General features: G+C 36.7%; 1 protein-coding gene across 1 annotated transcript in view; it reads left to right on the plus strand.

The window, feature by feature from the left end:
• The window catches only part of LOC121956873 (zinc finger protein 646), a 60118-nt gene extending 33752 nt beyond the window's left edge, over positions 1 to 26366 (plus strand). The window contains exon 5 of the mRNA XM_042505295.2: positions 22004 to 26366. Coding sequence (XP_042361229.1) covers positions 22004 to 22431 — 428 coding nt within the window. The 3' untranslated portion in view covers positions 22432 to 26366. The remainder of the gene's footprint in view (positions 1 to 22003) is intronic.

A 26366-nucleotide genomic window follows, 5' to 3' on the forward strand; every position in this document is an offset into this window, starting at 1 on the left:
CAGCTAAAAACACCTCAAAACAGCATAAAATAGCTTGCCGTGACACGCCATAGCAAAGAAACTAGCAAAAACCGCTAAAAACGCAATGAAACAGCATGTTGAAAAAATGGAAGAAACAGCAAGGCTATAGTATGGAAAGATGCCAAAACATGACATGTCCCAAAAACAGCTGAAAACACCTCAAAACAGCGTAAAATAGCTTAGTTTAAAACGCTATAGTAAAGAAACTTGCAAAAACCGCTAAAAACGCAATGAAATAGCATGTTGAAAAAATGGCAGAAACGGCAAGGCTATAGTATGGAAAAATGTCAAAATATGACATGTCCCAAAAACAGCTGAAAACACCTCAAAACAGCGTAAAATAGCTTAGTTTGATACGCCATAGCAAAGAAACTAGCAAAAAAATGCTAAAAACGCAATGAAATAGCATGTTGCCAAAATGGCCGAAACAGCAAGGCTATAGTATGGAAAACTGTCAAAATATGACATGACCCAAAAACAGCTAAAAACACCTCAAAACAGCATAAAATAGCTTAGTTTGACACGCCATAGCAAAGAAACTTGCAAAAACCGCTAAAAACGCAATGAAATAGCATGTTGCCAAAATGGCAGAAACAGCAAGGCTATAGTATGGAAAGATGCCAAAACATGACATGTCCCAAAAACAGCTGAAAACACCTCAAAACAGCGTAAAATAGCTTAGTTTAAAACGCTATAGTAAAGAAACTTGCAAAAACCGCTAAAAACGCAATGAAACAGCATGTTGAAAAAATGGCAGAAACAGCAAGGCTATAGTATGGAAAAATGTCAAAATATGACATGTCCCAAAAACAGCTAAAAACACCTCAAAACAGCGTAAAATAGCTTAGTTTGACACGCCATAGCAAAGAAACTAGCAAAAAAACGCTAAAAACGCAATGAAATAGCATGTTGCCAAAATGGCCGAAACAGCAAGGCTATAGTATGGAAAAATGTCAAAATATGACATGTCCCGAAAACAGCTAAAAACACCTCAAAACAGCGTAAAATAGCTTAGTTTAACACGTTATATAAAAGAAACTTGCAAAACCGCTAAAAACGCAATGAAATAGCATGTTGCCAAAATGGCAGAAACAGCAAGGCTATAGTATGGAAAAATGTCAAAATATGACATGTCCCAAAAACAGCTAAAAACACCTCAAAACAGCGTAAAATGGCTTAGTTTAACACGTTATATAAAAGAAACTTGCAAAACCGCTAAAAACGCAATGAAATAGCTTCTTGCCAAAATGGCTGAAACGGTAAGGCTATAGTATGGAAAACTGTCAAAATATGACATGTCCTGAAAACGGCTAAAAACACCTCAAAACAGCGTAAAATAGCTTACTTTTACACGCGATAGCAAAGAAACTTGCAAAAATACGCTAAAAATGCAATGAAATAGCATGTTGCCAAAATGGCTGAAACGGTAAGGCTATAGTATGGAAAGATGCCAAAATATGACATGTCCCAAAAACAGCTAAAAACACCTCAAAACAGCGTAAAATAGCTTAGTTTAACACGTTATATAAAAGAAACTTGCAAAAACCGCTAAAAACGCAATGAAATAGCATGTTGAAAAAATGGCAGAAACGGCAAGGCTATAGTATGGAAAAATGTCAAAATGTGACATGTCCCAAAAACAGCTAAAAACACCTCAAAACAGCGTAAAAAAGCTTAGTTTGACACGCCATGGCAAAGAAACTAGCAAAAAACGCTAAAAACGCAATGAAATAGCATGTTGCCAAAATGGCCGAAACAGCAAGGCTATAGTATGGAAAAATGTCAAAATATGACATGTCCCAAAAACATCTAAAAACACCTCAAAACAGCGTAAAATAGCTTAGTTTAAAACGCTATAGTAAAGAAACTTGCAAAAACCGCTAAAAACGCAATGAAATAGCATGTTGAAAAAATGGCAGAAACGGCAAGGCTATAGTATGGAAAAATGTCAAAATATGACATGTCCTGAAAACAGCTAAAAACACCTCAAAACAGCGTAAAATAGCTTAGTTTAACACGTTATATAAAAGAAACTTGCAAAAACCGCTAAAAATGCAATGAAATAGCATGTTGCCAAAATGGCTGAAACGGTAAGGCTATAGTATGGAAAAATGTCAAAATATGACATGTCCCAAAAACAGCTAAAAACACCTCAAAACAGCATAAAATAGCTTGCCGTGACACGCCATAGCAAAGAAACTAGCAAAAAAATGCTAAAAACGCAATGAAATAGCATGTTGCCAAAATGGCCGAAACAGCAAGGCTATAGTATGGAAAACTGTCAAAATATGACATGACCCAAAAACAGCTAAAAACACCTCAAAACAGCGTAAAATAGCTTAGTTTGACACGCCATAGCAAAGAAACTAGCAAAAAAACGCTAAAAACGCAATGAAATAGCATGTTGCCAAAATGGCCGAAACAGCAAGGCTATAGTATGGAAAACTGTCAAAATATGACATGTCCCAAAAACAGCTGAAAACACCTCAAAACAGCGTAAAATAGCTTAGTTTGACACGCCATAGCAAAGAAACTTGCAAAAAACGCTAAAAACACAATGAAACAGCATGTTGCCAAAATGGCAGAAACAGCAAGGCTATAGTATGGAAAGATGCCAAAATATGACATGTCCCAAAAACAGCTAAAAACACCTCAAAACAGCGTAAAATAGCTTAGTTTGACACGCCATAGCAAAGAAACTTGCAAAAACCGCTAAAAACGCAATGAAATAGCATGTTGAAAAAAATGGCAGAAACGGCAAGGCTATAGTATGGAAAAATGTCAAAATATGATATGTCCCAAAAACAGCTAAAAACACCTCAAAACAGCGTAAAATAGCTTAGTTTAACATGTTATATAAAAGAAACTTGCAAAAACCGCTAAAAACGCAATGAAATAGCTTCTTGCCAAAATGGCTGAAACAGTAAGGCTATAGTATGGAAAAATGTCAAAATATGACATGTCCCAAAAACAGCTAAAAACACCTCAAAACAGCATAAAATAGCTTGCCGTGACACGCCATAGCAAAGAAACTAGCAAAAACCGCTAAAAACGCAATGAAATAGCATGTTGCAAATGGAAGAAACAGCAAGGCTATAGTATGGAAAAATGTCAAAATATGGCATGTCCCAAAAACAGCTAAAAACACCTCAAAACAGCATAAAATAGCTTAGTTTAAACCGCTATAGCAAAGAAACTTGCAAAAACCGCTAAAAACGCAATGAAATAGCATGTTGCCAAAATGGCAGAAACAGCAAGGCTATAGTATGGAAAGATGCCAAAATATGACATGTCCCAAAAACAGCTGAAAACACCTCAAAACAGCGTAAAATAGCTTAGTTTGATACGCCATAGCAAAGAAACAAGCAAAAAAATGCTAAAAACGCAATGAAATAGCATGTTGCCAAAATGGCCGAAACAGCAAGGCTATAGTATGGAAAACTGTCAAAATATGACATGTCCCAAAAACAGCTGAAAACACCTCAAAACAGCGTAAAATAGCTTAATTTAAACCGCTATAGCAAAGAAACTTGCAAAAACTGCTAAAAACGCAATGAAATAGCATGTTGCCAAAATGGCAGAAACAGCAAGGCTATAGTATGGAAAAATGTCAAAATATGACATGTCCCAAAAACAGCTAAAAACACCTCAAAACAGCGTAAAAAAAGCTTAGTTTGAAACGCCATAGCAAAGAAACTTGCAAAAAACCGCTAAAACGCAATGAAATAGCATGTTGCCAAAATGGCCAAAACGGCAAGGCTATAGTATGGAAAAATGTCAAAATATGACATGACCCAAAAACAGCTAAAAACACCTCAAAACAGCGTAAAATAGCTTAGTTTGACATGCCATAGCAAAGAAACTTGCAAAAAACGCTAAAAACGCAATGAAATAGCATGTTGCCAAAGTGGCTGAAACAGCAAGGCTATAGTATGGAAAAATGTCAAAATATGACATGTCCCGAAAACAGCTAAAAACACCTCAAAACAGCGTAAAATAGCTTAGTTTGACACGCCATAGCAAAGAAACTTGCAAAAACGCTAAAAACGCAATGAAATAGCATGTTGCCAAATGGCTGAAACAGCAAGGCTATAGTATGGAAAAATGTCAAAATATGACATGTCCCAAAAACATCTAAAAACACCTCAAAACAGCGTAAAATAGCTTAATTTAAACCGCTATAGCAAAGAAACTTGGAAAAACCGCTAAAAACGCAATGAAATAGCATGTTGCCAAAATGGCTGAAACGGCAAGGCTATAGTATGGAAAAATGTCAAAATATGACATGTCCCAAAAACAGCTAAAAACACCTCAAAACAGCATAAAATAGCTTGCTGTGACACGCCATAGCAAAGAAACGTGAAAAAAACGCTAAAACGCAATGAAATAGCATGTTGCCAAAATGGCAGAAACAGCAAGGCTATAGTATGGAAAAATGTCAAAATATGGCATGTCCCAAAAACATCTAAAAACACCTCAAAACAGCGTAAAATAGCTTAGTTTGACACGCCATAGAAAAGAAACTTGCAAAACGCTAAAACGCAATGAAATAGCATGTTGCCAAATGGCTGAAACGGCAAGGCTATAGTATGGAAAAATGTCAAAATATGACATGTCCCAAAAACAGCTAAAAACACCTCAAAACAGCGTAAAATAGCTTAGTTTGACACGCCATAGCAAAGAAACTTGCAAAAACCGCTAAAAACGCAATGAAATAGCATGTTGCCAAAATGGCAGAAACAGCAAGGCTATAGTATGGAAAGATGTCAAAATATGGCATGTCCCAAAAACATCTAAAACACCTCAAAAAACAGCGTAAAATAGCTTATTTAAACCGCTATAGCAAAGAAACTTGGAAAAACCGCTAAAAACGCAATGAAATAGCATGTTGCCAAAATGGCTGAAACGGCAAGGCTATAGTATGGAAAAATGTCAAAATATGACATGTCCCAAAAACAGCTGAAAAACACCTCAAAACAGCATAAAATAGCTTAGTTTAAACCATAGCAAAGAAACTTGCAAAAAACGCTAAAAAGCAATGAAATAGCATGTTGCCAAAATGGCAAAAAACAAGGCTATAGTATGGAAAAATGTCAAAATATGACATGTCCCAAAAACAGCTAAAAACACCTCAAAACAGCATAAAATAGCTTAGTTTAACACGCCATATAGCAAAGAAACTTGCAAAAACCGCTAAAAATGCAATGAAATAGCATGTTGCCAAAATGGCCGAAACAGCAAGGCTATAGTATGGAAAAATGTCAAAATATGACATGTCCCAAAAACAGCTAAAAACACCTCAAAACAGCGTAAAATAGCTTAATTTAAACCGCTATAGCAAAGAAACTTGCAAAAACCGCTAAAAACGCAATGAAATAGCATGTTGCCAAAATGGCAGAAACAGCAAGGCTATAGTATGGAAAAATGTCAAAACATAACATGTCCCAAAAACAGCTAAAAACACCTCAAAACAGCGTAAAATAGCTTGTGACACGCCATAGCAAAGAAACTTACAAAACGCTAAAAACGCAATGAAATAGCATGTTGCCAAAGTGGCTGAAACAGCAAGGCTATAGTATAGAAAAATGTCAAAATATGACATGTCCCAAAAACAGCTGAAAAACACCTCAAAACAGCATAAAATAGCTTAGTTTAACACGTTATATAAAAGAAACTTGCAAAAACTGCTAAAAACGCAATGAAATAGCATGTTGAAAAAATGGCAGAAACGGCAAGGCTATAGTATGGAAAAATGTCAAAATATGGCATGTCCCAAAAACAGCTGAAAACACCTCAAAACAGCGTAAAATAGCTTAGTGTGACATAAAGAAACTTGCAAAAACGCTAAAAACGCAATGAAATAGCATGTTGAAAAATGGCAGAAACGGCAAGGCTATAGTATGGAAAAATGTCAAAATATGACATGTCCCAAAAACAGCTAAAACACCTCAAAACAGCATAAAATAGCTTAGTTTACCACGCCATAGCAAAGAAACTTGCAAAAAACGCTAAAAACACAATGAAATAGCATGTTGCCAAAATGGCCGAAACAGCAAGGCTATAGTATGGAAAAATGTCAAAATATGACATGTCCCAAAAACATCTAAAAACACCTCAAAACAGCGTAAAATAGCTTAATTTAAACCGCTATAGCAAAGAAACTTGCAAAAAAACGCTAAAAATGCAATGAAATAGCATGTTGCCAAAATGGCCGAAACAGCAAGGCTATAGTATGGAAAACTGTCAAAATATGACATGTCCCAAAAACAGCTAAAAACACCTCAAAACAGCGTAAAATAGCTTAGTTTAACACGTTATATAAAAGAAACTTGCAAAAACCGCTAAAAATGCAATGAAATAGCATGTTGCCAAAATGGCAGAAACAGCAAGGCTATAGTATGGAAAAATGTCAAAATATGACATGTCCCAAAAACAGCTAAAAACACCTCAAAACAGCATAAAATAGCTTAGTTTAAACCGCTATAGCAAAGAAACTTGCAAAAACCGCTAAAAACGCAATGAAATAGCATGTTGCCAAAATGGCAGAAACAGCAAGGCTATAGTATGGAAAGATGCCAAAATACGACATGACCCAAAAACGGCTAAAAACACCTCAAAACAGCGTAAAATAGCTTAGTTTGACACGCCATAGCAAAGAAACTTGCAAAAAACGCTAAAAACGCAATGAAATAGCATGTTGAAAAAATGGCAGAAACGGCAAGGCTATAGTATGGAAAAATGTCAAAATATGGCATGTCCCAAAAACAGCTGAAAACACCTCAAAACAGCGTAAAATAGCTTACCATGACACGCCATAGCAAAGAAACTAGCAAAAAACGCTAAAAACGCAATGAAATAGCATGTTGCCAAAATGGCCAAAGAACAAGGCTATAGTATGGAAAGATGCCAAAATATGACATGTCCCAAAAACAGCTAAAAACACCTCAAAACAGCGTAAAATAGCTTAGTTTGACACGCCATAGCAAAGAAACTTGCAAAAAACACTAAAAACGCAATGAAATAGCATGTTGCCAAAGTGGCTGAAACAGCAAGGCTATAGTATGGAAAAATGTCAAAATATGACATGTCCCAAAAACAGCTGAAAAACACCTCAAAACAGCATAAAATAGCTTAGTTTAAACCGCTATAGCAAAGAAACTTGCAAAAAACGCTAAAAACGCAATGAAATAGCATGTTGCCAAAATGGCCGAAACGGCAAGGCTATAGTATGGAAAAATGTCAAAATATGACATGTCCCAAAAACAGCTAAAACACCTCAAAACAGCATAAAATAGCTTAGCTTTACACGCCATTAGCAAAGAAACTTGCAAAAACGCTAAAAACGCAATGAAATAGCATGTTGCCAAAATGGCCGAAACAGCAAGGCTATAGTATGGAAAAATGTCAAAATATGACATGTCCCAAAAACAGCTGAAAACACCTCAAAACAGCGTAAAATAGCTTAGTTTGACACGCCATAGCAAAGAAACTTGCAAAACCGCTAAAAACGCAATGAAATAGCATGTTGCCAAAATGACCAAAACGGCAAGGCTATAGTATGGAAAAATGTCAAAATATGACATGTCCCAAAAACAGCTGAAAACACCTCAAAACAGCGTAAAATAGCTTAGTTTGACACGCCATAGCAAAGAAACTAGCAAAAAACGCTAAAAACGCAATGAAATAGCATGTTGCCAAAATGGCCGAAACAGCAAGGCTATAGTATGGAAAAATGTCAAAATATGACATGTCCCAAAAACAGCTAAAAACACCTCAAAACAGCATAAAATAATTTACTTTGACACGCCATAGCAAAGAAACTTGCAAAAAACGCTAAAAACGCAATGAAATAGCATGTTGCCAAAATGGCCGAAACAGCAAGGCTATAGTATGGAAAAATGTCAAAATATGACATGTCCCAAAAACATCTAAAAACACCTCAAAACAGCGTAAAATAGCTTAATTTAAAACGCTATAGCAAAGAAACTTGCAAAAACCGCTAAAAACGCAATGAAATAGCATGTTGAAAAATGGCAGAAACGGCAAGGCTATAGTATGGAAAAATGTCAAAATATGACATGTCCCAAAAACAGCTAAAAACACCTCAAAACAGCATAAAATAGCTTAATTTAACACGCCATAGCAAAGAAACTTGCAAAAAACCGCTAAAAAACGCAATGAAATAGCATGTTGCCAAAATGGCAGAAACAGCAAGGCTATAGTATGGAAAAATGTCAAAATATGACATGTCCCGAAAACAGCTGAAAACACCTCAAAACAGCGTAAAATAGCTTAGTTTAAAACGCTATAGTAAAGAAACTAGCAAAAACCGCTAAAAACGCAATGAAATAGCATGTTGAAAAAATGGCAGAAACGGCAAGGCTATAGTATGGAAAAATGTCAAAATATGACATGTCCCAAAAACAGCTGAAAAACACCTCAAAACAGCAAAAAATAGCTTAGTTTGACACGCCATAGCAAAGAAACTAGCAAAAAACGCTAAAAACGCAATGAAATAGCATGTTGCCAAAATGGCCGAAACAGCAAGGCTATAGTATGGAAAAATGCCAAAATATGACATGTCCCAAAACAGCTGAAAACACCTCAAAACAGCATAAAATAGCTTAGTTTGACACGCCATAGCAAAAGAAACTTGCAAAAACGCTAAAAACGCAATGAAATAGCATGTTGAAAAATGGCCGAAACGGCAAGGCTATAGTAGAGAAAAATGTCAAGATATGACATGTCCCAAAAACCGCTGAAAACACCTCAAAACAGCGTAAAATAGCTTAGTTTAAAACGCTATAGCAAAGAAACTTGCAAAACGCTAAAACGCAATGAAATAGCATGTTGAAAAACGGCAGAAACAGCAAGGCTATAGTATGGAAAAATGTCAAAATATGACATGTCCCAAAAACAGCTAAAAACACCTCAAAACAGCGTAAAATAGCTTAGTTTGACACGCCATAGCAAAGAAACTTGCAAAAACGCAAAAAACGCAATGAAATAGCATGTTGCCAAAATGGCAGAAACAGCAAGGCTATAGTATGGAAAAATGTCAAAATATGACATGTCCCAAAAACAGCTAAAAACACCTCAAAACAGCGTAAAATAGCTTAGTTTAACACGTTATATAAAGAAACTTGCAAAACCGCTAAAACGCAATGAAATAGCATGTTGCCAAAATGGCAGAAACAGCAAGGCTATAGTATGGAAAAATGTCAAAATATGACATGTCCCAAAAACAGCTAAAACACCTCAAAACAGCGTAAAATAGCTTAGTTTAACACGCCATATAAAAGAAACTTGCAAAACCGCTAAAAACGCAATGAAATAGCATGTTGAAAAAATGGCATAAACGGCAAGGCTATAGTATGGAAAAATGTCAAAATATGACATGTCCCAAAACCAGCTAAAAACACCTCAAAACAGCGTAAAATAAGCTTAGTTTAACATGTTATATAAAAGAAACTTGCAAAAACGCTAAAAACGCAATGAAATAGCATGTTGCCAAAATGGCTGAAACGGCAAGGCTATAGTATGGAAAAATGTCAAAATATGACATGTCCCAAAAACAGCTAAAAACACCTCAAAACAGCATAAAATAGCTTGCCGTGACACGCCATAGCAAAGAAACTAGCAAAACCGCTAAAAACGCAATGAAACAGCATGTTGAAAAATGGAAGAAACAACAAGGCTATAGTATGGAAAGATGTCAAAATATGACATGTCCCAAAAACAGCTGAAAACACCTCAAAACAGCGTAAAATAGCTTAGTTTAAAACGCTATAGTAAAGAAACTTGCAAAACCGCTAAAAAACGCAATGAAATAGCATGTTGCCAAAATGGCAGAAACAGCAAGGCTATAGTATGGAAAAATGTCAAAATATGACATGTCCCAAAAACAGTTAAAAACACCTCAAAACAGCGTAAAATAGCTTAGTTTAACACGTCATATAAAAGAAACTTGCAAAAAACGCTAAAAACGCAATGAAATAGCATGTTGGAAAAAAGGCAGAAACAGCAAGGCTATAGTATGGAAAATGTCAAAATAAGACATGTCCCAAAAACAGTTAAAACACCTCAAAACAGCATAAAATAGCTTAGTTTGACACGCCATTGCAAAGAAACGCAAAAACCGCTAAAACGCAATGAAATAGCATGTTGCCAAAATGGCCGAAACAGCAAGGCTATAGTATGGAAAAATGTCAAAATATGACATGACCCAAAAACAGCTAAAAACACCTCAAAACAGCATAAAATAGCTTAGTTTGACACGCCATAGCAAAGAAACTAGCAAAAAACGCTAAAAACGCAATGAAATAGCATGTTGCCAAAATGGCTGAAACGGCAAGGCTATAGTATGGAAAAATGTCAAAATATGACATGTCCCAAAAACAGCTAAAAACACCTCAAAACAGCGTAAAAGAACTTAGTTTGACACGCCATAGCAAAGAAACTTGCAAAAACCGCTAAAAACGCAATGAAATAGCATGTTGCCAAAATGGCAGAAACAGCAAGGCTATAGTATGGAAAAATGTCAAAATATGACATGTCCCAAAAACAGCTAAAAACACCTCAAAACAGCGTAAAATAGCTTAGTTTAACACGTTATATAAAAGAAACTTGCAAAAACCGCTAAAAACGCAATGAAATAGCATGTTGAAAAAATGGCAGAAATGGCAAGGCTATAGTATGGAAAAATGTCCAAATGTGACATGTCCCAAAAACAGCTGAAAACACCTCAAAACAGCGTAAAATAGCTTAGTTTGATACGCCATAGCAAAGAAACTAGCAAAAAAACGCTAAAAACGCAATGAAATAGCATGTTGCCAAAATGGCCGAAACAGCAAGGCTATAGTATGGAAAACTGTCAAAATATTACATGACCCAAAAACAGCTAAAAACACCTCAAAACAGCATAAAATAGCTTACTTTTACACGCGATAGCAAAGAAACTTGCAAAAAAACGCTAAAAATGCAATGAAATAGCATGTTGCCAAAATGGCCGAAACAGCAAGGCTATAGTATGGAAAAATGTCAAAATATGACATGTCCCAAAAACAGCTAAAAACACCTCAAAACAGCGTAAAATAGCTTAGTTTGACACGCCATAGCAAAGAAACTTGCAAAAAACGCTAAAAACGCAATGAAATAGCATGTTGCCAAAGTGGCTGAAACAGCAAGGCTATAGTATGGAAAAATGTCAAAATATGACATGTCCCAAAAACAGCTGAAAAACACCTCAAAACAGCATAAAATAGCTTAGTTTAAACCGCTATAGCAAAGAAACTTGCAAAAAACGCTAAAAACGCAATGAAATAGCATGTTGCCAAAATGGCCGAAACGGCAAGGCTATAGTATGGAAAAATGTCAAAATATGACATGTCCTGAAAACAGCTAAAAACACCTCAAAACAGCGTAAAATAGCTTAGTTTAACACGTTATATAAAAGAAACTTGCAAAAAACGCTAAAAACGCAATGAAATAGCATGTTGCCAAAATGGCAGAAACAGCAAGGCTATAGTATGGAAAAATGTCAAAATATGACATGTCCCAAAAACAGTTAAAAACACCTCAAAACAGCATAAAATAGCTTGCTGTGACACGCCATTGCAAAGAAACGTGCAAAAAACGCTAAAAACGCAATGAAATAGCATGTTGCCAAAGTGGCTGAAACAGCAAGGCTATAGTATGGAAAACTGTCAAAATATGACATGACCCAAAAACGGCTAAAAACACCTCAAAACAGCATAAAATAGCTTAGTTTGACACGCCATAGCAAAGAAACTAGCAAAAACGCTAAAACGCAATGAAATAGCATGTTGCCAAAATGGCTGAAACGGCAAGGCTATAGTATGGAAAAATGTCAAAATATGACATGTCCCAAAAACAGCTAAAAACACCTCAAAACAGCGTAAAAGAACTTAGTTTGACACGCCATAGCAAAGAAACTTGCAAAAAACGCTAAAAACGCAATGAAATAGCATGTTGAAAAAATGGCAGAAACAGCAAGGCTATAGTATGGAAAATGTCAAAATAAGACATGTCCCAAAAACAGCTTAAAACACCGCAAAACAGCGTAAAATAGCTTAGTTCGACACGCCATAGCAAAGAAACTAGCAAAAAACGCTAAAAACGCAATGAAATAGCATGTTGCCAAAATGGCAGAAACAGCAAGGCTATAGTATGGAAAAATGTCAAAATATGACATGTCCCAAAAACAGCTAAAAACACCTCAAAACAGCGTAAAATAGCTTAGTTTAAAACGCCATAGTAAAGAAACTTGCAAAAACCGCTAAAAACGCAATGAAATAGCATGTTGAAAAAATGGCAGAAACGGCAAGGCTATAGTATGGAAAAATGTCAAAATATGGCATGTCCCAAAAACAGCTGAAAACACCTCAAAACAGCGTAAAATAGCTTAGTTTGATACGCCATAGCAAAGAAACTAGCAAAAAAACGCTAAAAACGCAATGAAATAGCATGTTGCCAAAATGGCCGAAACAGCAAGGCTATAGTATGGAAAACTGTCAAAATATGACATGACCCAAAAACAGCTAAAAACACCTCAAAACAGCATAAAATAGCTTACTTTTACACGCGATAGCAAAGAAACTTGCAAAAAAACGCTAAAAACACAATGAAATAGCATGTTGCCAAAATGGCCAAAACGGCAAGGCTATAGTATGGAAAAATGTCAAAATATGACATGTCCCAAAAACAGCTAAAAACACCTCAAAACAGCGTAAAATAGCTTAATTTAAACCGCTATAGCAAAGAAACTTGCAAAAACCGCTAAAACGCAATGAAATAGCATGTTGCCAAAATGGCTGAAACGGCAAGGCTATAGTATGGAAAAATGCCAAAATATGACATGACCCAAAAACAGTTAAAAACACCTCAAAACAGCATAAAATAGCTTGCTGTGACACGCCATAGCAAAGAAACTTGCAAAAAACGCTAAAAACGCAATGAAATAGCATGTTGCCAAAGTGGCTGAAACAGCAAGGCTATAGTATGGAAAAATGTCAAAATATGACATGTCCCAAAAACAGCTGAAAAACACCTCAAAACAGCATAAAATAGCTTAGTTTAAACCGCTATAGCAAAGAAACTTGCAAAAAACGCTAAAAACGCAATGAAATAGCATGTTGCCAAAATGGCCGAAACGGCAAGGCTATAGTATGGAAAAATGTCAAAATATGACATGTCCTGAAAACAGCTAAAAACACCTCAAAACAGCGTAAAATAGCTTAGTTTAACACGTTATATAAAAGAAACTTGCAAAAAACGCTAAAAACGCAATGAAATAGCATGTTGCCAAAATGGCAGAAACAGCAAGGCTATAGTATGGAAAAATGTCAAAATATGACATGTCCCAAAAACAGTTAAAAACACCTCAAAACAGCATAAAATAGCTTGCTGTGACACGCCATTGCAAAGAAACGTGCAAAAAACGCTAAAAACGCAATGAAATAGCATGTTGCCAAAGTGGCTGAAACAGCAAGGCTATAGTATGGAAAACTGTCAAAATATGACATGACCCAAAAACGGCTAAAAACACCTCAAAACAGCATAAAATAGCTTAGTTTGACACGCCATAGCAAAGAAACTAGCAAAAAACGCTAAAAACGCAATGAAATAGCATGTTGCCAAAATGGCTGAAACGGCAAGGCTATAGTATGGAAAAATGTCAAAATATGACATGTCCCAAAAACAGCTAAAAACACCTCAAAACAGCGTAAAAGAACTTAGTTTGACACGCCATAGCAAAGAAACTTGCAAAAAACGCTAAAAACGCAATGAAATAGCATGTTGAAAAAATGGCAGAAACGGCAAGGCTATAGTATGGAAAAATGTCAAAATATGGCATGTCCCAAAAACAGCTGAAAACACCTCAAAACAGCGTAAAATAGCTTAGTTTGACACGCCATAGCAAAGAAACTAGCAAAAAACGCTAAAAACGCAATGAAATAGCAAGTTGCCAAAATGGCAGAAACGGCAAGGCTATAGTATGGAAAAATGTCAAAATATGACATGTCCCAAAAACAGCTAAAACACCTCAAAACAGCGTAAAATAGCTTAGTTTAAAAACGCCATAGTAAAGAAACTTGCAAAAACCGCTAAAAACGCAATGAAATAGCATGTTGAAAAAATGGCAGAAACGGCAAGGCTATAGTATGGAAAAATGTCAAAATATGGCATGTCCCAAAAACAGCTGAAAACACCTCAAAACAGCGTAAAATAGCTTAGTTTGATACGCCATAGCAAAGAAACTAGCAAAAAAACGCTAAAAACGCAATGAAATAGCATGTTGCCAAAATGGCCGAAACAGCAAGGCTATAGTATGGAAAAATGTCAAAATATGACATGACCCAAAAACAGCTAAAAACACCTCAAAACAGCATAAAATAGCTTACTTTTACACGCGATAGCAAAGAAACTTGCAAAAAAACGCTAAAAATGCAATGAAATAGCATGTTGCCAAAATGGCCGAAACAGCAAGGCTATAGTATGGAAAAATGTCAAAATATGACATGTCCCAAAAACAGCTAAAAACACCTCAAAACAGCATAAAATAGCTTGCTGTGACACGCCATAGCAAAGAAACTTGCAAAAACGCTAAAAACGCAATGAAATAGCATGTTGCCAAAATGGCAAACAACAAGGCTATAGTATGGAAAACTGTCAAAATATGACATGACCCAAAAACAGCTAAAAACACCTCAAAACAGCATAAAATAGCTTACTTTTACACGCGATAGCAAAGAAACTTGCAAAAAAACGCTAAAAATGCAATGAAATAGCATGTTGCCAAAATGGCCGAAACAGCAAGGCTATAGTATGGAAAAATGTCAAAATATGACATGTCCCAAAAACAGCTAAAAACACCTCAAAACAGCATAAAATAGCTTGCTGTGACACGCCATAGCAAAGAAACTTGCAAAAAACGCTAAAACGCAATGAAATAGCATGTTGCCAAAATGACCAAAACGGCAAGGCTATAGTATGGAAAAATGTCAAAATATGACATGTCCCAAAAACAGCTAAAAACACCTCAAAACAGCGTAAAATAGCTTAGTTTGACACACCATAGCAAAGAAACTTGCAAAAACGCTAAAAACGCAATGAAATAGCATGTTGCCAAAGTGGCTGAAACAGCAAGGCTATAGTATGGAAAATGTCAAAATATGACATGTCCCAAAAACAGCTGAAAAACACCTCAAAACAGCATAAAATAGCTTAGTTTAAACCGCTATAGCAAAGAAACTTGCAAAAAACGCTAAAAACGCAATGAAATAGCATGTTGCCAAAATGGCCGAAACGGCAAGGCTATAGTATGGAAAAATGTCAAAATATGACATGTCCTGAAAACAGCTAAAAACACCTCAAAACAGCGTAAAATAGCTTAGTTTAACACGTTATATAAAAGAAACTTGCAAAAACCGCTAAAAATGCAATGAAATAGCATGTTGCCAAAATGGCAGAAACAGCAAGGCTATAGTATGGAAAAATGTCAAAATATGACATGTCCCAAAAACAGTTAAAAACACCTCAAAACAGCATAAAATAGCTTGCTGTGACACGCCATTGCAAAGAAACGTGCAAAAAACGCTAAAAACGCAATGAAATAGCATGTTGCCAAAGTGGCTGAAACAGCAAGGCTATAGTATGGAAAACTGTCAAAATAAGACATGTCCCAAAAACAGCTGAAAAACACCTCAAAACAGCATAAAATAGCTTAGTTTGACACGCCATAGCAAAGAAACTTGCAAAAAACGCTAAAAACACAATGAAATAGCATGTTGCCAAAATGGCCAAAACGGCAAGGCTATAGTATGGAAAAATGTCAAAATATGACATGTCCCAAAAACATCTAAAAACACCTCAAAACAGCGTAAAAGAACTTAGTTTGACACGCCATAGCAAAGAAACTTGCAAAAAACGCTAAAAACGCAATGAAATAGCATGTTGAAAAAATGGCAGAAACGGCAAGGCTATAGTATGGAAAAATGTCAAAATATGATATGTCCCAAAAACAGCTAAAAACACCTCAAAACAGCGTAAAATAGCTTAGTTTAACATGTTATATAAAAGAAACTTGCAAAAACCGCTAAAAACGCAATGAAATAGCTTCTTGCCAAAATGGCTGAAACGGTAAGGCTATAGTATGGAAAAATGTCAAAATATGACATGTCCCAAAAACAGCTAAAAACACCTCAAAACAGCATAAAATAGCTTGCCGTGACACGCCATAGCAAAGAAACTAGCAAAAACCGCTAAAAACGCAATGAAACAGCATGTTGAAAAATGGAAGAAACAACAAGGCTATAGTATGGAAAGATGCCAAAACATGACATGTCCCAAAAACAGCTGAAAACACCTCAAAACAGCGTAAAATAAGCTTAGTTTGATACGCCATATAGCAAAGAAACTAGCAAAAAATGCTAAAACGCAATGAAATAGCATGTTGCCAAAATGGCGAACAGCAAGGCTATAGTATGGAAAACTGTCAAAATATGACATGACCCAAAAACAGCTAAAAACACCTCAAAACAGCATAAAATAGCTTAGTTTGACACGCCATAGCAAAGAAACTAGCAAAAACCGCTAAAAACGCAATGAAACAGCATGTTGAAAAAATGGAAGAAACAGCAAGGCTATAGTATGGAAAGATGCCAAAACATGACATGTCCCAAAAACAGCTGAAAACACCTCAAAACAGCGTAAAATAGCTTAGTTTAAAACGCTATAGTAAAGAAACTTGCAAAAACCGCTAAAAACGCAATGAAACAGCATGTTGAAAAAATGGCAGAAACAGCAAGGCTATAGTATGGAAAAATGTCAAAATATGACATGTCCCAAAAACAGCTAAAAACACCTCAAAACAGCGTAAAATAGCTTAGTTTGACACGCCATAGCAAAGAAACTAGCAAAAAACGCTAAAAACGCAATGAAATAGCATGTTGCCAAAATGGCAGAAACAGCAAGGCTATAGTATGGAAAGATGCCAAAATATGACATGTCCCAAAAACAGCTAAAAACACCTCAAAACAGCGTAAAATGGCTTAGTTTAACACGTTATATAAAAGAAACTTGCAAAACCGCTAAAAACGCAATGAAATAGCATGTTGCAAAAATGGAAGAAACAGCAAGGCTATAGTATGGAAAAATGTCAAAATATGACATGTCCCAAAAACAGCTAAAAACACCTCAAAACAGCGTAAAATAGCTTAGTTTAACACGTTATATAAAAGAAACTTGCAAAAACCGCTAAAAACGCAATGAAATAGCATGTTGAAAAAATGGCAGAAACGGCAAGGCTATAGTATGGAAAACTGTCAAAATATGACATGACCCAAAAACAGTTAAAAACACCTCAAAACAGCATAAAATAGCTTGCTGTGACACGCCATTGCAAAGAAACGTGCATAAAACGCTAAAAACGCAATGAAATAGCATGTTGCCAAAGTGGCTGAAACGGCAAGGCTATAGTATGGAAAACTGTCAAAATATGACATGACCCAAAAACGGCTAAAAACACCTCAAAACAGCGTAAAATAGCTTAGTTTGACACGCCATAGCAAAGAAACTAGCAAAAAACGCTAAAAACGCAATGAAATAGCATGTTGCCAAAATGGCTGAAACGGCAAGGCTATAGTATGGAAAAATGTCAAAATATGACATGTCCCAAAAACAGCTGAAAACACCTCAAAACAGCGTAAAATAGCTTAGTTTGACACGCCATAGCAAAGAAACTAGCAAAAAACGCTAAAAACGCAATGAAATAGCATGTTGCCAAAATGGCCGAAACAGCAAGGCTATAGTATGGAAAACTGTCAAAATATGACATGACCCAAAAACAGCTAAAAACACCTCAAAACAGCATAAAATAGCTTAGTTTGACACGCCATAGCAAAGAAACTAGCAAAAACCGCTAAAAACGCAATGAAACAGCATGTTGAAAAAATGGAAGAAACAGCAAGGCTATAGTATGGAAAGATGCCAAAACATGACATGTCCCAAAAACAGCTGAAAACACCTCAAAACAGCGTAAAATAGCTTAGTTTAAAACGCTATAGTAAAGAAACTTGCAAAAACCGCTAAAAACGCAATGAAACAGCATGTTGAAAAAATGGCAGAAACAGCAAGGCTATAGTATGGAAAAATGTCAAAATATGACATGTCCCAAAAACAGCTAAAAACACCTCAAAACAGCGTAAAATAGCTTAGTTTGACACGCCATAGCAAAGAAACTAGCAAAAAAACGCTAAAAACGCAATGAAATAGCATGTTGCCAAAATGGCAGAAACAGCAAGGCTATAGTATGGAAAGATGCCAAAATATGACATGTCCCAAAAACAGCTAAAAACACCTCAAAACAGCGTAAAATAGCTTAGTTTAACACGTTATATAAAAGAAACTTGCAAAAACCGCTAAAAACGCAATGAAATAGCATGTTGAAAAAATGGCAGAAACGGCAAGGCTATAGTATGGAAAACTGTCAAAATATGACATGACCCAAAAACAGTTAAAAACACCTCAAAACAGCATAAAATAGCTTGCTGTGACACGCCATTGCAAAGAAACGTGCATAAAACGCTAAAAACGCAATGAAATAGCATGTTGCCAAAGTGGCTGAAACGGCAAGGCTATAGTATGGAAAACTGTCAAAATATGACATGACCCAAAAACGGCTAAAAACACCTCAAAACAGCGTAAAATAGCTTAGTTTGACACGCCATAGCAAAGAAACTAGCAAAAAACGCTAAAAACGCAATGAAATAGCATGTTGCCAAAATGGCTGAAACGGCAAGGCTATAGTATGGAAAAATGTCAAAATATGACATGTCCCAAAAACAGCTGAAAACACCTCAAAACAGCGTAAAATAGCTTAGTTTGACACGCCATAGCAAAGAAACTAGCAAAAAACGCTAAAAACGCAATGAAATAGCATGTTGCCAAAATGGCCGAAACAGCAAGGCTATAGTATGGAAAAATGTCAAAATATGACATGTCCCAAAAACATCTAAAAACACGTCAAAACAGCGTAAAATAGCTTAATTTAAACCGCTATAGCAAAGAAACTTGCAAAAACCGCTAAAAACGCAATGAAATAGCATGTTGCCAAAGTGGCTGAAACAGCAAGGCTATAGTATGGAAAAATGTCAAAATATGACATGTCCCAAAAACAGCTGAAAAACACCTCAAAACAGCATAAAATAGCTTAGTTTAACACGTTATATAAAAGAAACTTGCAAAAACCGCTAAAAACGCAATGAAATAGCTTCTTGCCAAAATGGCTGAAACGGTAAGGCTATAGTATGGAAAGATGCCAAAATATGACATGTCCCAAAAACAGCTAAAAACACCTCAAAACAGCGTAAAAGAACTTAGTTTGACACGCCATAGCAAAGAAACTTGCAAAAAACGCTAAAAACGCAATGAAATAGCATGTTGAAAAAATGGCAGAAACGGCAAGGCTATAGTATGGAAAAATGTCAAAATATGGCATGTCCCAAAAACAGCTAAAAACACCTCAAAACAGCGTAAAATAGCTTAGTTTAACACGTTATATAAAAGAAACTAGCAAAAACCGCTAAAAACGCAATGAAACAGCATGTTGAAAAAATGGAAGAAACAGCAAGGCTATAGTATGGAAAAATGTCAAAATATGACATGTCCCAAAAACAGCTAAAAACACCTCAAAACAGCGTAAAATAGCTTAGTTTAACACGTTATATAAAAGAAACTTGCAAAAACCGCTAAAAACGCAATGAAATAGCTTCTTGCCAAAATGGCTGAAACGGTAAGGCTATAGTATGGAAAACTGTCAAAATATGACATGTCCTGAAAACGGCTAAAAACACCTCAAAACAGCATAAAATAGCTTGCCGTGACACGCCATAGCAAAGAAACTTGCAAAAACCGCTAAAAACGCAATGAAATAGCATGTTGCCAAAATGGCTGAAACGGTAAGGCTATAGTATGGAAAGATGCCAAAATATGACATGTCCCAAAAACAGCTAAAAACACCTCAAAACAGCGTAAAAAAGCTTAGTTTGACACGCCATGGCAAAGAAACTAGCAAAAAACGCTAAAAACGCAATGAAATAGCATGTTGCCAAAATGGCCGAAACAGCAAGGCTATAGTATGGAAAAATGTCAAAATATGACATGTCCCAAAAACATCTAAAAACACCTCAAAACAGCGTAAAATAGCTTAGTTTAAAACGCTATAGTAAAGAAACTTGCAAAAACCGCTAAAAACGCAATGAAATAGCATGTTGAAAAAATGGCAGAAACGGCAAGGCTATAGTATGGAAAAATGTCAAAATATGATATGTCCCAAAAACAGCTAAAAACACCTCAAAACAGCGTAAAATAGCTTAGTTTAACACGTTATATAAAAGAAACTTGCAAAAACCGCTAAAAACGCAATGAAATAGCTTCTTGCCAAAATGGCTGAAACGGTAAGGCTATAGTATGGAAAACTGTCAAAATATGACATGTCCTGAAAACGGCTAAAAACACCTCAAAACAGCGTAAAATAGCTTAGTTTGACACGCCATAGCAAAGAAACTAGCAAAAAATGCTAAAAACGCAATGAAATAGCATGTTGCCAAAATGGCTGAAACGGCAAGGCTATAGTATGGAAAAATGTCAAAATATGACATGTCCCAAAAACAGCTAAAAACACCTCAAAACAGCATAAAATAGCTTGCCGTGACACGCCATAGCAAAGAAACTAGCAAAAACCGCTAAAAACGCAATGAAACAGCATGTTGAAAAAATGGCAGAAACAGCAAGGCTATAGTATGGAAAAATGTCAAAATATGACATGTCCCAAAAACAGCTAAAAACACCTCAAAACAGCGTAAAAAAGCTTAGTTTGACACGCCATAGCAAAGAAACTAGCAAAAAACGCAAAAAACGCAATGAAATAGCATGTTGCCAAAATGGTCAAACAGCAAAGGCTATAGTATGGAAAAATGTCAAAATATGACATGTCCCAAAAACAGCTAAAAACACCTCAAAACAGCATAAAATATCCTGCCATGATACGCCATAGCAGAGAAACTTGGCGTGATTCAATTTGGCATGTCCAAAACTTGACTGAACATGCAAGGTTATAGTATGGAAAAATGTAAAATTATGACACGTCCCAAATCAGCCGGAAACACCTCAAAACAGCATTAAATTACGTTCCGAATTAATTCATAGTAATCACACACACATCAAAAGAAGAAGTGTCTTTACAACTGAAAGGTTTATTAAAGTACTCACTACACAGCAAAACTTCTCCTAAAAGACTACAAATGAATGAGTTTAAAAATCAGTCGGGATAAATGATGAAACAGTGAATACAGCAAAGACACAAAGTGACTAAAATAACTAAATGAACAACAAACTCATAAATGAAGCAACAATAAAAATGAGGGGATGAAAACCAGTGAAGAACTCAATTAGGTGTGACATCTGGACTCGATCAGCTGCGCTGAAATAGTGCACGATGATCAAGCAGATGAAAACTTAAGATTAAAGAAACCAATCAAATCAATCAAATCGACTGAATGTCAAGCATTGATCATTAGCAGAGAGGCAACTTATCCCATAAAACACTGAAGGAAAAGATAAAGAAGAGGCCCGATCAGAGAATAACCCAGAATTGTATTAATGTGAGATCCTACCTGAGGTCTAACTCTTTGTGTCATTTAAGAGCATCAACCCCAAAACGGCACAGGAAAGATCGTTTCACCTTCCTCAGAAGTTTCGATGCCGGGGAAACGGTTCGCTCTGGAAAGTTGCAGTGTGTCCTTTGTGAGGACACTGGACGGGCAGCTCGGTTACGTTCATGTGGTTCCGGTGCCTGGCCCCGGTCGCTTTGAACGTTGCAAACTCGGCTTGACTTTGTTTCCTCCATCACTTTCTCCATGAACAGATCTGACCTAAATTTCTGTTGTTTGTCTCCTCACAGATCTGAGTCCGGTGAGTTCGACCAGCAGCTCCAGGAGCTTTGTCTGCGATCGGTGTGGCCGGTCCTACCGCCACGCGAGCTCCCTGCTCAACCACAAGAACAGCCACAAGACCGGGACCTACTTCTGCAACTCCTGTCAGAAGGAGTTCCCCAACCTAATGTCCCTTAAGAACCACCGTCGGATCCACACCGAGCCCAAACGCTACCGTTGCCCTGACTGCGGCAAGTCCTTCCGTGTGTCTACTGCGCTCGTCTGCCATCGCCGCATCCACACCAAGGAGAAGCCGTTCTCCTGCCAGCAGTGTGACAAGCACTTCTCGTCCCGGTCCAACCTGAGGCACCACATGAAGGTGCACTGGAGGGGTCCGCAACTGTCCAGAAGGACATCGTCTGCCTTCCTCAGTGTCCAGTCCAGACCGTTCATATAAACGTCCAACCTCGATGGTCTGACCAGGCTTCATGATGGTGACCACAACAATGTGGACAACAGGAAACCTCAGATCAGTGTTCAGATCTTATCAAGAAACAGAATACCTTAAATTCAACCTGAAGACGTCAGGCTGAACTTAAATTACCACCAAATTTTGACAGCTGAAATATTCAAGCTGAAAACAAAACGGCTTTTATCTGCTTTGACACTTCCAGAAAACGAGGAGTCCTTTCAGGCCTCCACAAGTTGCAAATGTTGCAGTTATCTTCTTGACAATTAAGACTGCATTTATTCAGACTGATGGCTAAAAAGGTAAATTACCGATGATTGAAATAAAGCAGTAATTTCATTTTCCAGGTTTTATGGGATTCAGACCCGGATCTTTGTCTCCGTTCTTTGCGTCCATGCTGATGATGAACAGGAAACATGGAAACTTAAATGTCGTTTGTTTGTTTGTTTCTCTCTATTGACGGCAAATGCTGCTCAGAATCTGTGAACACTTTAAAACACTGCCAGCACCAGACTTCTGGGTTCCCATTGACTGTGGATGGGTAACTGAGAAGCTGGAAGTCTGCTTCCATTGATGCTTACAGCCAGCATAGGTGGATTATGGGTTTTGTAGTCATAAAACATGGTGCAATGGCTCCATTCATGTAATCATTGTTTCTACATTTGAGGTTTTTGCACTAAAGTCACAGGAGCAACTTTTCCTCGAGTCCCATTGTCTGAAGTGACTCTGCAACTCCTCTGTCACCATTATCTCACTCTCAACTTTTACTTGACATTCATATGGAAAATGAACACCCGGCTCTTGGTATCAAGTCTGGCACTTATTGGACTCATCCACCACACTTCCCACCGGTCCAATCAGGATTTTCCAGTTTCTTAAGTTTTGTTGCTGGACAATGAATTTCAAACTGATGCCATGCCGCTGCGTTGTGCACTGATGCCACTTGGTGGCATATCATACCAGCCAAGGATGGCTTTTTCCGTGTTTTGTTGGTGAAATCACTGACCAGCCGGTGGTATTTGATGATTTCGGAAGAAGACTGGATTTGTTCTGTCTTCACATTTACATGATCTATCATGATGTTTTTTTCTCAAATTTTATATTTTTTTTAAAAACACAATCTGCCTAAAGTTCAGACCAGGTGGATTCGGCCAGGGACTCCGAGTCAGTGGACTTCTGCGTCTACATATTACACTCCAGGTATCCTTCTGCATCTGCTGTTTACATCTGGGATGTTGCTACGATGGTGTCAACTCAAGCACATGGTGTGATGATGCTGCATGTGGTTATGTTTGGGCAACAAAAGCACATGGCAACCAACGCTGGGACGTCAACAAGCGCACATGCCTGCACAGATGGTTAGGATTAGAGGAAGGAGGCACATGGTAAGGTGTAGAAATAAAACATCACCTTCAGATGGGAAGTAAAAACCGGACTCCTGCATGAAAGTCCAGGGTTTGTTGGATCCATCCACCGCCCTTCCCACCTTATAGGGACCTTCGTGTCCTTTAAATACATCATGGCTGGCAGCATTTCAACATGATGTTATCCAGGGTTGTATCATGCAAATACGACAGGTTCTGTCCAGCTGCGCTCTCAACTGATGTCGCCTGTCCGCATGTCATGCTGCTGCAGCAGGTCCTGTCCAGCCGTCCAGCAGCACAAAATAACACTGCAATAGGTTCTGCGTATCGTACAGCCATGAAAGGTGGCTTTTGGCATTGGGATCTTGTGCCAAAATCACTGCAAAAGCAGCTGTATTTGATGACTTCTGGATGAGAACAGGCTGGACAAAACTCTCAGATGTAAAAATTGCAATTACACGAGACGTATAAATGAGGAGCCTCTCCAACATGTCAACATGAACTTCTGAGGAAGCGACATGTCAGCGGCTGACGACCTCGACGGTGTGTTCAGGATTCGTGTCACGGCAGAGACTCAGACTCTCTTCACAGCTTTCCTTAAACTTCTCACAAACTTTACAGCAGAAGTGGAGACAAACTGACTTCCAGACCTGCAGGACGGCAACGTAGACAAACACGACGACATTAAGTGTTTCTGCGCTGACTGTGAGGTTCTCATTGGTTCCTTGTGGATTTCTGTCATAGACAAAGCTGATGTAAGGAGCCATGCTGTTTTGTCTCTGAGGAAACTCACTCAACCGCCTGTCGACCAGCAACGCCACACAAGTTTCCGCCTGTCCTCTTCACCTCTTTATATTAACCCTTCGCCTGTCCTCTTCACCTCTTTATATTAACCCTTCGCCTGTCCTCTTCACCTCTTTATATTAACCCTTCGCCTGTCCTCTTCACCTCTCTATATTTGTGTATTTTCTGACTCTGACAGATAACTCACCTGATAGATAGTAAAAAGTTTCTGGTTCAAACTGAAGTAGAACTTTAGGAGGTGATGACGATCGTGTGTCTCCTGCTTTCACTTGGATGCAATCTGCAGCTGTTTTTAACATATTGTTAAATATATATTTTAGATGCTTTAGAACAGGAGCGGAGGTGTGTAGATATTATAAAACGATGAAGAATTAACATTTTGTGACTTGTTGAAAAAGAGACAAACAGCTGCAGTCATTGTTGCAGCCATTTTGTGTCCTCAAAATTACACTTCTACAACATGATGTTTGAAATCTGTTTTTTTTTTTTAAATCTAATGTTTTTAAATTTTCAAACTGACTTAATTTGAGTAAGTCGAGGTAAATTTGTAATGATTCAACTTATCTTCTCAAATTCAGTCAACTAAAAAAATTTAAGGCACTAACTTTTTAAAGTTAAAACCAAGAGGTTCTTTTTTTTTCTTTTCTTTACAGCATAACTATTCTCATTCTCACTCTCAAACTATTTGTTTTAACTTAAAAACGTTAGTTTCTGGGCTGCCTTCAAATTTTAAGTTTCCTGGATTTGAGAGGATTAGTTGAGGTAATTTTTCTATTTTTCTTCTCAAATTCAGTCAACTTAAAAATTGAAGGCAGCATACACACTAAATTTCTAAAGTTAAGACAAATAGTTTCTTTTTACATTGAAAATGTGAGTCTGATAATTATGAGATTATTTTGTACTTTAAGAAAATCTCATTTTCATAATGAGACTTTATCACATTTACAAACTTTCTTACAGTTACCAAATATCTTTTCTTAATTAATAAAATAAAAATATCTTACTCAATAGAAATCAGAAGTCACTCAGATATATGCGGACATTTCCTTGTTATTATCTTCTACCTGCAAACTCCAGATAATAAAAATAATAATAAAATGATAATATAATAATAAATTTAATTTCTCTGAATTACAAGATTAACTATCCAATATTACATCCATATCTTACAATGATTTAAAAGAAGATGATTTAAAGAGAAAAAGGTAAAACATTATAAGAATACTGTTTTTTCACATATATTTGGTCATGAGGAAAAAAAAATCTCCTACAAAGGTAATAAATAATAATTCTAAATAATAATCAATAATAATTACTGGTTCCTGGTAGTGATTGACTAACCTTATCACACATAAGGAAACTATTTAGCTCAAAAATCACATGGAAAATTACAAATTTATTTAACTTGATAAAATGTTTGGGGTTTTTTCTGTCTGACTGATCTAGTTGATTTCAGTTGGGGATGCAAAATGGCGCAGTAGAAAGTGACGTGTAGAAACAGTAGCAGTAGACTGTTGGTGCTGTTTGGTTAGATGATGTGTTGTCAGTGTTCCTCTGTATCATAAGCTTTGTTTTATATACCAAACAAATAACTGTAGAATATCTTTGTTTCTCTCTGATGAAGCGACGTTATGGAGAGAGGCGACTCAGAGACGGTTTGAAAGATTAAATCTGCCGCCTCTCTCTCTTTCAGTTATTCTTTTCTTCTTGGTGGTATTTATGTCCTCTGCAGTTTTTAATAAAAACACTTAACAC

The sequence above is a fragment of the Plectropomus leopardus genome, chromosome 18 (assembly GCF_026936395.1).
Source record: "Plectropomus leopardus strain MGB_pleo_1.0 chromosome 18, ASM2693639v1, whole genome shotgun sequence".
Taxonomy (NCBI): domain Eukaryota; kingdom Metazoa; phylum Chordata; class Actinopteri; order Perciformes; family Serranidae; genus Plectropomus; species Plectropomus leopardus.